At 34.1% G+C, this 12,198-nt stretch overlaps 1 protein-coding gene across 4 annotated transcripts in view; it reads right to left on the bottom strand.

Annotated features, from left to right (window-relative positions):
• Nucleotides 1–12,198, bottom strand: part of EPHA5 (EPH receptor A5) — a 314,725-nt gene that overhangs the window by 274,480 nt on the left and 28,047 nt on the right. For all 4 annotated transcript variants that reach the window (XM_024768966.1, XM_024768968.1, XM_024768967.1 and 1 more), the window contains exon 2: nucleotides 10,747–10,811. In XM_024768966.1, the coding sequence (XP_024624734.1) occupies nucleotides 10,747–10,811 (65 nt within the window). The remainder of the gene's footprint in view (nucleotides 1–10,746; nucleotides 10,812–12,198) is intronic.

The following is a 12,198-nucleotide window of genomic DNA, read 5'->3' as shown; positions in this document are numbered from 1 at the left end:
GAAACACTGAGATGACACCAACTTTTTTTTTTTTTTTTTAAGCTGCTCTCCTTATAGCAGAGATGGTCACCAACAGCTAGAGCTACACTTATACTGTATGATTTTACCCTCCTTCCTCAATCCGGCTGGGTATATTTGAATAAGTGATGGTCAGCAGAACCAAGTGGAAATCTTTCTATGTGGAATTTGGAACATCCCCAGTCAGCCTGAGCTGGTCTTTTAAATACAGGCAATCAAATCTGGAATTGAGTGAAAGCCATGTGAAACTGAAGCAAAGAAATCTGGTTTGCTGAGAAAATAACAAAGAAATGACTAGCCAAAGTAGGAACCAGAGAGAGGTGAACATCAGATCATGAAAGGTTGTCCAATCCCTTGGTTTCATTTTTTTCAAGAACTCAATTGATATTGGGTTCTGTGAGTTAAACAGGCATCGTGCTAAACATTGCATCATTACCTCATTCTAATAGGCATAAGAACATTGTGCAGTAGGTAGTATTATACATAATTTATAAATGCGGAAATGGAGACACAGAGTGATTAACTTGTTACACATTAGGTAGTAAGGTGTGGGGTTAGATTCTGAATCTAGATTAGCTGATTTCAAAGTCTCTATGCTTTTTTTTTTTTTTTTTGGTGTGTTTTTTTTGCGGTACATGGGCCTCTCACTGTTGTGGTTTCTCCCGTTGAGGAGCACAGGCTCCGGACGTGCAGGCTCAGTGGCCATGGCTCATGGGCCCAGCCGCTCCGCGGCATGTGGGATCTTCCCGGACCGGGGCACAAACCCATGTCCTCTATATCGGCAGGCGGACTCTCAACCACTGTGCCACCAGGGGAGCCCTCAAAGTCTCCATGTTAACCATAATGTCTTTATGGAGGCAAATATGTATACAAATTAGTAATTTGGATTGAACTCAATAGAGAGCGGGGCCCAGAGTTGTGTGTATGTTTGTGCAGACTGTATGTTTCACAACTCTAGGAGACATTATTCAAACTTATCTGATTATCTGAGGAGAGGAAGTGAGTCCTGTATATCAATGTAATCTCACTATTTGGCACATAATAGTCTTTTGGTAAACTTAATTGTATAATAAAAATAAAGTATTCTTGGTTCAAGCTTACATGACACCAAATAAATAAGAACCCCTAAATCCAAACTTTGGTGTACCTTTTTACTATTTTATTTTAGCCAAAAATGTATAGCCTTTTGCATCTAAACAACCACCACTTCCGACAGATTCAGATGCCTAGTTATGTATCAATCAGTGGCAGATGCGATTAGTGTGAATTTATATTTGAGGCATAGAGCAATGTGCTAGAGATAACAACATAAAGGTCTTTACACTGGAGAAGCTTTCAGTAGTCATACACAAACACTGGTAACACTATAAATATCTAATCTTTAGTGTGTTCAATACACAGGAAGTGCTGGATTTTGATTCAGCCTAGGAAGTGGTCACCCTTCCAGGCGGTAATGGAAAAAAATGATTAGTATTAAGATGGGTTATATGGAGGGTGGAAGGTGGAGTATTTCAAGCAATCCGTGCAAAACATTAGAGGTAGAAATTTATATGAATCTTTTGGGGAGTTACAAAGAGAGAAGTCAGTTCATTTGGGGGAAGTGTGTTGGTATATAAGATCACAAAGATACCAGTCCCAGGCTCCAGAGGACAGAGATTCCAGGCTGAGCAGTATGGACCATCATATTCTGCATTAGTGCAAACAGTGAGTGGCATAAAAGAAAAATAAAAGAGTGAGAGAGAGAGGGAGAGAGAACAAGGCAATGAATAGCAAAAGCCTCAAAAAACTTCAAACGCCAGAGGAGTCTTGAGCATTCTCTCTCCCTGTGCTGCCTTTAATGGAAATAATCAACAGGAATGCTGGATGATTACAGTATATATTTTCTCTGTGGGAGAGGGAGATTATCTACTCAGAACCATAAAGCATTTTGCTTGCAAAATTAATTCAAATTGACTTGCATGGGAGCAGTCATATGAATTGAAAACAGCTGAAGAATGGTTAAAAAAACATCATGATAAACAGCAATCAAACCACTAGGAAAATACCTGGTGCTTGGCCCCTGGGGACCTCCGCAAAGCTGTTTTGTTTAACATCTTCATTAATGAATGGGAAGATGAAAGTAAAAAAAAAAATCATTATAGTCACATATGGAAACTGGAGTAAATATCAATGAGAGCAGAGAATTTTTTTTCAGAAGAAGAAGGATTTTAGGTCCAGATTTTACATGGAGTAAATCATTTCACAGAGAACCTCTAGATAGAGACCCAGAAATCTCCATACACGTAATGGGGAAAAGGAAAACATGAGTACCCAATATGAAACAGGTGGGAATAATATTGGGAAATGGCTTTTTGAAGTAAGTGGGTGCACAGGTGTCTGACATCACAGGTAAGGTGACAGTAACATATATAACCCTTTAGAAATAACCTGAAACTCTGCTCACATGTATGCTCCTGGCTTCTTATACAGACTAAGAGAGAATGTCATCTAAAAGTAGCGGATCAGGAGAATTAAGTGTTTGGATAGAAAGCTAGTCTAGGTGATGAGTATGGATAACATAGCTGTACACACTGTGATCTGGAGAAAAAATAGATAGGGGTTGGGATGGAGAGAAAAAGGATTTCACAGCATAATCTGCTAATGGAAGAATAGTTAATCTTTGAACCATGCTTTCCTGAGGAAATAAGACTTAAACTGCAGTTTGAAGGATGAGGTCTTTAGCTAGCCTGTTGCAGTTAGGGTAAGAAGAAGGATTAACAAGAGGATATCATGAATAGAGGCCATTTTCCAGTTTATGTTTGTGAGTTTCCCTATAATGCAGGAGTGTTTTGAGAGACTGTAAAGAAGAAAATATAGGCACTGTTTTATAGTGACTTTAAATATATAAACAGAGTGACACCTAGTAAACAAATAGTGTATGCATGTCTCAATCCTACCTTGAATGAATACACTGTGACTGTTGCTAATACATTCAATATATAGCAAAGGCAAAATACAACATTTGTCTCATATGGCAAAGCAGAACTGCACATTTTAAAAAACTTTCTTCATAATTGCTTAGTTTCTATGTGGGAAATCTGTGAAACTGTGCTTCATCTAAACTTCAGTGTATGCTAAGTGACTGTCTTGAATTCCTTAAATTATTTATATTAATTACCTTACGGCTTGGGTGTGCTTTCTGTTTTTCTAAAAAATAATGGATACAAAGCTACTTTGGAATAGGATTGTTCTTCATTATACTGGCATTTGCATTATATAGTATAATATCCATTCCCTTTAGAATTCTCTTCTATCACTGTCCAAATAAAGAGCTTTTCTATATCCACTAATGTGCTCTTTTTTCCCCTTCATCATAACTTTAATCTTTATTAGCCTCTCCATGCTCAGTGTGGGCCTCAGTGCTTGTCATTATCTTTCCTCTCCTTTGGTAGAAAGCAAAGCCAAAACAAGGTTCTGGCAAAACACCGTGATCATAACCAAAATATATGAGATTAGCAGTGTTCAAATACTTCTCCTCATTCTTTGCCTTTAAGTTGGGGAGGAGGAATCACACACAAAACCCTCACATACACTTTTACCAAAATCTGAGTATCAGAATAGATAATCCAGTTTAAGTTTCTCTTGATTCAAGAGAATCCACATAATACGCTAATGATGGATTCACAGTCCATTCTGAGTGATCTAAACTTGAGTTATTTTCAACTTCAAAAGTAAACACAGGTTCTCTGTCTCGAAGAAATCAGAAAATAGAACAAACTGACACTAAAACAAGAAAAGTCATAAACTCCTGTTTTGAAGTGACTTTATGTAGGACTATTGCTTGCTCTTTCTCCCCTAGGCAGAGAGCAGGTTACTCTGTCTCCATTTTAGTACAAATATGATTTAAGTCAATATTCTGAAATCTCTCTCAAATGAATAAGTTATTTTGAATGATCCTAATACCCTCTAAGATCAGCATAAGAAAAGACTGCAAAAATAATGTTTATCTTCTTCGAATGGAATAGGAAAAGAGAACAAAAATAAAAGCAGAATTTGCAATACGATTCAGAGGTGACAGCCAGGGGAATGTGGTGGCTTGCCCACTGTGTGAACAGGAAGTACAAAGGACTCAGTGGGGAAAAGGCTTTCTGCCAAAGCAAAGAAGGCAGGTCTATCTTGTGATCTTTTGTAACAACAACATATGGAAAAAGAGCAATAGTGAAATTTCTAAGACGTTAAGAGCATAATCTGCTCTAAATAAACACGATAGCCATTCATTTTATTCATATAAGAATGTTTTGAAAACCCTTGCTCAAAATTTCCACGAAACAATGCTATTAACATGAATGATTAGACTATATAAATTAATCAACATTAAATGTTCCAGAAGGTGAATGAAATAATGCTACTGTAATGAGAAGGAAGCAAAGTACATCTTCAGGGTGTGTACAGATAGGACAGGGAATGTTCTGTATGATACTGCAATGGTAAACACATGTTATTATGTATTTGTTAAAACCCAGAGAATGTACAAGAGAAAGAGTGAACTTTAATATAAACCTGGAATTTACCTAATAATAATGTATCAACATTGCCTGGTCTATTGTAACAAATGTACCACACTAATGCAACATGCTAATAGTGAAAAATGGGTAAGGAGCAAAAATGAAGTTGTGTATAAGAACTCTGCATACCTTCTGCTCACTTTTATGCAAACCCAAAACTTCTCTAAAAAAATTAAGTATATTAATTTTTAAAAATAAGGCAATGGTTAAAAAAGTAACAAGTATTTTAAGACAAAATCTTATGTAAATATAAAAAAAGAGGGTTGACAATAGAGTCAATCATGAAATAAATTAATTCTCAACGTCTCTTTATTATTCCTTATTCACAATTACGAATTACTATTACTGTTAGAATTATGTCCTAATGGGTTGAGGCTGAAAGAGTTTGAGAACCTAAATGTAAAATACTAACAAAAGGTGCTCTGGAGGAAAAAAAATATTTACTCAAATAGGCAGTGAAATTTAGAATTGAGGGTAACTATGCACATTTTACATCAATTAAGCCAGAAGTCAGTCTGTGTTTTGCTTGTTTTTATTTCTGTCTACAATTAAAGACCAGTTCTGGGAGAAAAAAAAAAAAATTGACAAACCTTCCCCTTAATTTTATTCAAAGTGAAATTAGAGTACTGAGTCCCACATTTGAGAGTTGAGGCATTAAAACTCTTAAGAGTTTACTTACTTCATTTGAACAGTCAAATACCAAAGAGATAGTTGAGTGGCTGTTGCTTTTAACTACCAAACTGTTGCTTTCTGGTTGTGTTTGAAAACAGCAATACAAAAGTAGCTTTTTAACCAACCATCATCTTTTCTACTTCTTTAGTGGTTGAGTGATGATGTGGTGCATTCAAACACATTACCTTATTTTATCCTAAAACAACCATGCTAGATAGATGATATAATAGCCACCCATACTTGCTTAACAGACAGGAAAGCAGAGATTCACACAGGTCCCAAAAATAATAGAGTGAATTACAGATATAGCTGGGAGTCAAGTTAATTCATCCTTTTCATTATCTATCTACCTTTTATATAATCATTTAATTATATATATATTTGTTATATACACAATATAACAATGCAACTTATATATTTGAGCACCTATGTGCTATACATTTTTCCAAAAATGTATCATGATCTAGCAATTAATAGCATGTGACCCACTCCACCTCATTTAAAACTTTCTTTGAGGTGAATTTTCTCTTCAGCATGAATTCCTCTCTTACATGAACTAGAAGTCTGAGAACCATCCAGAACCTATGTCTCTGGAGACCTAACTATTTGTAGGAGTTCACCTCTGGTTTAAAATAATCAGTATCCTGGAAGACCTGGGTTTAAAATGGCCTCAGTTTCTTACCAACTGCATAACCTTGGGAAAATCACTTACCCTTACTGAGACTCATTTTCTTCATCTACAAAAAAATACTAAATATCTCTTTTTACATTGGCATTGTCAGTACTAAATGGACTTATGTACTAAATGAAAGAGTATTTTTTTCATGGCAAGACAATGAGAAACAATGATATGACAGCACATGTGCCAAATGCAATACACGTGTTGCTCCCAGTTATGTCACAAGCTACTTTAATGACCTTGAGAGAATACTGTCACCTCTCTGACACTTTCATACAAGTATAGAAAGAAAATAATAGAATGCATTTCATTTATCACATTGCTTTAACACTCTGATAACTCATTCTCAAAATAACAACACTGCCCCAAGCTCCAGGGTATCAGGGACTTTTGCTTGTTTTCTTCACTTACTATCTTCACTACCGTAACCCTGGTTATAGTAGGCACTGACTCTTCTTCACTACTATAATTAACTACCAAAACTAGGCACAAACTAAGTAAGGCACACTCTTAGAAGAGTTCAAGCCACAAACTAAGTGTCCAATATATACCTGTTGAATGAACAAATGCAGCAAATTTGCATGAAAGCAAACTTTGCTGTAACATAGTACTCCTAGATATGTACAGAAAAAAAAAAAGGAAGGAGGCTTCAAGATATTACCATGAGGCAGAAGACACTCACACATACACCCACTGTCTACCTCATACATTGTAGCTACAAAGCACATGCTGAAGCCCAAATTCAAATGATGTGCCGTAACTGAGGTGAAGTACTCAAACAAAAACTAGGAAGAAACAGTCTCAGCATGTAACACAAGAGAAGTTTTTTAAAGTCCCTCCTAAAACAGAAGAAAAAACCGATGTTTGTGCAGTATTAAAAAATGACTCCATGATAATGCCAACATTGCAGACCAGCAACTTAAATGACCGAAGAGCAGCAGGTAGAAATTGAGTCAAATAGGAGAATTTGTTTACTCTCTTCCAATTGCAGCCTTTACTCAGCTTTGGGCTGTTGAGGTCATAGAAAGCTGCTAGCTCTGGCTTTCTGAAACTTCCAACTAAACAGAGAAGCTGGAAATTCAGACTTTATATGAAATCTCCCAATCTTTAAATGCTGACAATGAATTCATACAGATATAGTCAAAAAACTAACAAAGAAACACAAAAACATGATTGACTGATGGATCTTTTAATATGAGGAGAACAGAAATGCAGCAGAAGATCAAAGAAAGGATGTTTACTGGCCAACACTGTGCCCATTTCTACCCTCAGTCCCACTTATTTAATCTTCATGCAAAACTACATCTCAGTAATGTATGTCCCATTTCATAAATTAACAAACAAACAGTTATCCTTCTAATAAATATTTATTGAAGTTCTATTATATGTCAGGAACTGAGCCTAGTTTTAGAAACACTGTACAGTGGTAAATATGAGATTGCCATAAGACATCTAAAAGCTTAAAAGCAAAGAAAAAGTATGACAGGTGCAATGATTGTTTCTAAGAGGTGTATGGAATGTGTGCCTGACTACAAGGGATGAATAGGGTTTCTCCTAAGTTACTTGCCCAATTCTTAGGCCTAGATTTAGGGTACTATTTTTATCGGTCTAAGAAATAAAATAATAAAACATTCATTCTTAAGGCCTGAGGTTCAGGAAATGTTCTGAAAAAAAGAATATTCTTCTTTACTTAATACAGTAAAGGCTTTCAGACTGGGGGAGCTCTAAGTCAGACAAGTCAAGACAGCCTTACAAGAGCATTCTTTCATGGAGTTATCAGGTTATATATGACAATCCTCTGAGATCAAGTCTTTAAAGAGTCTCCTACCTGACTCTGCCCACCCTAGTGCCTGCCAGACTGCTGTTTTTCACCCTGACAACAGATTTTTGGTTTTGTCCAAAGTTACACTAAAGAGCTAGAGTGGCAGAAAAGGACACAGGGCACCTTGAAATGCCACAAACTTGTTGTTCTAACAAGATTTAGTCCTTTTTCTTGACTAAACGTTCCCTGGATTGCTCCAAGATTTTGGTTAATTTCCAGAGCTCTGAAAAGTTGATTCTTATAATATTTTCCACTTTTCTCATGGCTTTCATGGAAGAGAAAATTTTCAGATGCCCTTATTCCAAAATTTTTGCTGATATCACACCAATGATGTACATTTCACTTAGAGTTAGATTTCTTATCTAATCCTAAATGACTCAGCCTAATAACAATATATAAAAAGTATATATATACTTTCTTCATTTTGCATTTGGGTGACATAAGATCAATATAACACCTGAATTCCACATGCATTCCTCATACTTGGATAAGTGCACATTCACTAAGTTTCTCTAGTTTAACTTCTTTTTCTTCAGTATTAACATCAGGCATTAGCTATGTCAAAAGAAACATCACTCAAAAAATTACAAGAGTTTTGAAAAAATACTCATTTAAAAATCTGAACAAAATTAACACTATACTAACAATTATATAGAAAGTAAAAGAAAGGAGGAAGTTGTTAGAATGACTGGAAATAGCCCATTTTTGATAAAAAGATTATGTTTTTATAAAGGAGTCAATTGTGCTTTATGCAGAAATCACATACAAAATTGAGTAATTTCCCTAAAAATGTCTAGTTACAAGAACAACTACAACTTCAGATTTACCCTCAAAGTTACACTCTGTCAAACCTTGTCTGAATAACTTCTGAATGGAAAAAGGAGGAACACAAAACTAAACTCAGAGAGATTCAAAGAGAATATGACATATTTTCTCACTTTTAAAAAATTAATTCAACCCAATATGTCAGCCATCTTCTCAGGAAGGGCAATTTAAGATATTTATGAAATAAATCATTTTTGATATGTGAAAAAATGCAGAGTACAAAATATATTTACAGGTTCTCATAGATGGATGTTAGCCAGCCATCTTCCTGTATAGGGGTGGTGAAAGATGAAAGAAAGACAGTAACTCAGAGGTGGTGAGTGAGGGGAAGGATAAAGAAAGAATGGAGAAAGGAAGAGCGTAAGAAAGATAAAAGACAGATTAAGAGAATATATATACCTTTATGTTGGCACTGGCTATATCTGAGTAAGACAATTTGTTTTTCATTTGACTTATCTTCATGTTTTAATATCTTAACAATCTACTTGTATTACTTTATTTATATTATACCTCTAAATGTAACCATAATATTTACAACCAAAAAGAAATACCAACTTAATGAAAAAGGAGAAAGCACACTGAGATGAGGATATTAACATATAAATTATTATGCATTAGAACAATTAATATTACTTGTCTTATTTCCACAGAAAGAATGTTCTAAGTAAAGGACCAATTAAAACATCTGTTATACTCATCAATTAGAAAAAAAATTTAAGTTTTTGTTATTTGGGTTGTTATAACCAGATTTGGTATAATATTAAATTACTTAATTAAATTGAAATTAACCTTCAAAGTCATATGAAGTATTACTAGTGTGCATAATCTTCTAATTAATTGCATATATACACTGTATAATAAAGTTTTAAGCATTCAAATTGCTTAACAATACTTTTCCTTTAAATGGAGGATTGAAAATATTATTTGTTTTTGTCACAAGGTGATTTGATTATTTTTACTTTTCTTTTTTATATTTTTTATTATAAAAATCCATGTGTGTTTTACTTTATTTTTTATTTTTATTTTATATTGGAGTATAGTTGATTAACAATGTTGTGTTAGTTTCAGGTGTACAGCAAAGTGATTCAGTTATACATATACATGTAACTATTCTTTTTTAAATTCTTTTCCCATTTAGGTTATTATAGACTATTGAGCAGAGTTGGTTCAATAATGATGTTGGGTAGTTTTAGCTTGAAAATTAAAAAAAAATTTAAATATTAAAGTCATTATATAATAAAAATATTCTATCGAAGTCTAGATTGTTTTCAATATAATAGTCATGCAATACAGTTAACGTTTTCTATGTAATACAATGATTTTATGTCACAATATTTTACTTATGTTTTCATTTTCCATCTGATAATATGGATGTGTTTTTAATTAAGTACGAGATAATGGAATACTTTTTATATAATCTATGTATTAAGATTCTTAGTACTATAAATATATTAATAGGCATATTGTTAAAAAATGGCTTACCTAATTTTCATCCCAAAGAAGTTATTTTTAATGTACACCATAAAATAATTTAGTAATAAAAAAACAATGGTTGATTATAAAAATCTTCCAATGGAGCATCTTTTCTGAAAGTTCTCAATAGAGAAAAATTCAAGAATTAAAAGAAAACCTTTGAATGATGAATAATCTGAGACATTTTTAATTTCAATGGAATTTAAAGGAATTTCTTATAATATTTTAATTCCCTAATGTAGTAAATTAAACACATAATAAGTTGGTTCCAGTGTTTGAACACTGTCATTGACACATGAACTTTTATTTCCTATTCAATATAAACAAGATAAGGGCAAATTAGCAGCAAATCTTTGCTTTTATCTTAGCTCTTCTTCTTCTTCTTTTTTTTTTTTTTTGAAGATAAACCAATTCTAAAAATGTGTTGGTTGCTTCAATCTGAAACTCTCCTGAATGCTGAAGAAACTTCACATTTCTTTACAGAGAAATATTCAGAGAGGAAAAGAATATATTTGTTTTTCAGTCATAAAAATCTCTTCCCAATTTGCTTGCTTTTCCCAGTCAAAGCTAATTTGAAGTCTCCTCACTCCCCTTCACACACATCCCTCTTTTCTTAACATCAAATATGTCCAGAGAATTTACAACTATATGATATTTAAGATGATGTCTATTCAAGTAGTTTAAGTTGTAGGGAAAATTTTATAAAGGCTTACCCCATTTTTTGGAAAAGCAATCCATCCCAAGTCCCCCATGACAGTCCGTGAATCCAACAAATTCACTAAAAGAGAAAGAAAACAAAACTGAGTCAAATATACAAAAATATATCACTATTTTCATAGTGTTATTACAAGCACATATTACATCCATAACTGAAAGTAAATTGAGCATTCATTATGATGAATACAAGAGTTATAATTTGAAGAAAACATTATTAAGATGCAAGAGAATAAGTGATTTTGAATAATTATTTGGAGAAAAATAACAGCAAAAGTATATAAACAAGTTATTACCCTAAGTGCTTTTTTTTTGGTCAAACAGGAATAAAGGAAAAGAATTAATAAGAAAAAGAAAAAAAGGAAAGGTCCACAGAAAACCATGAGGACCATGTCTATTTTTTAAAGATGCTGGTTCTTGGGATTAAGCTGCAGCTGTAAAGTTGGTGCTAAATATACCCTATTTTCTTCTGGAAAGCTGTTATAAAGGCAATGAACAAATAATTTACATTAGACAACAATAAACTATTCCCAAGTTTGTAAGATTTTTTGTGATATTAACCAAAATCCGTAATCCAAATTGCAAATTTAATTAAGAAATAAATCGATACACTCTTAACCAAGCCTAGGAAATGCAGCAGCTCTTAAGGTTGTTGCAATAGCTAAGTGCTCATTGCATTCCCAAAGATACTTTCTATTTATATATAACTATAGTCCAAAATGTGTTTTTTACAAAACTGTTAGCTACATTTTGAAAGGCAGAACTCAATTAGGGCTGGGTATCCTAACATATTAGTAATTCCCAAGATGGAAGTCTGAACATCATCATTGCAAAAGGAAGCAATGGAAGAGTATGCACATGCCCATGCACCAACATTCGCACACTCACAAACTTGCACATACACACAGATACATAGACACTCAGGGAGTTTATATTTCAACAGGTTCACCTACTGTCCCTCTGAAATTAAAGTAGTTTAAAAGTGTGCTAGGCAGAGAGGCTGCCTAAAATCACGCTAAGTTCACAGGCACCCCCAAACACACCACTGGACGCGGTCCTGCCCACCAGAAAGACAAAATCCAGCCTCATCCATCCAGAACACAGGCACCAGTCCCCTCCATCAGGAAGCCTACACAACCCACTGAACCAATCTTACCCAATGGGGGCAGACAAAAAAAAAACAACCTGCAACAAAAACCTGGAGCCTGCGAAAAGGAGACCCCAAACACAGTAAGTTAAGCAAAATAAGACAGAGAAATATGCAGCAGATGAAGGAGCAAGGTAAAAACCCACCAGACCAAACAAATGAAGAGGAAATAGGCAGTCTATCTGAAAAAGAATTCAGAGTAATGATAGTAAAGATGATCCAAAATCTTGGAAATAGAATGGAGAAAATATAAGAAATGTTTAACAAGGACCTAGAAGAACTAAAGAGCAAACAAATAATGATA

The sequence above is a fragment of the Neophocaena asiaeorientalis genome, unplaced genomic scaffold (genome assembly GCF_003031525.2).
Source record: "Neophocaena asiaeorientalis asiaeorientalis breed wild unplaced genomic scaffold, Neophocaena_asiaeorientalis_V1.1 scaffold48, whole genome shotgun sequence".
Lineage (NCBI taxonomy): Eukaryota > Metazoa > Chordata > Mammalia > Artiodactyla > Phocoenidae > Neophocaena > Neophocaena asiaeorientalis.
This window is presented reverse-complemented; position numbering and strand designations above follow the sequence as displayed.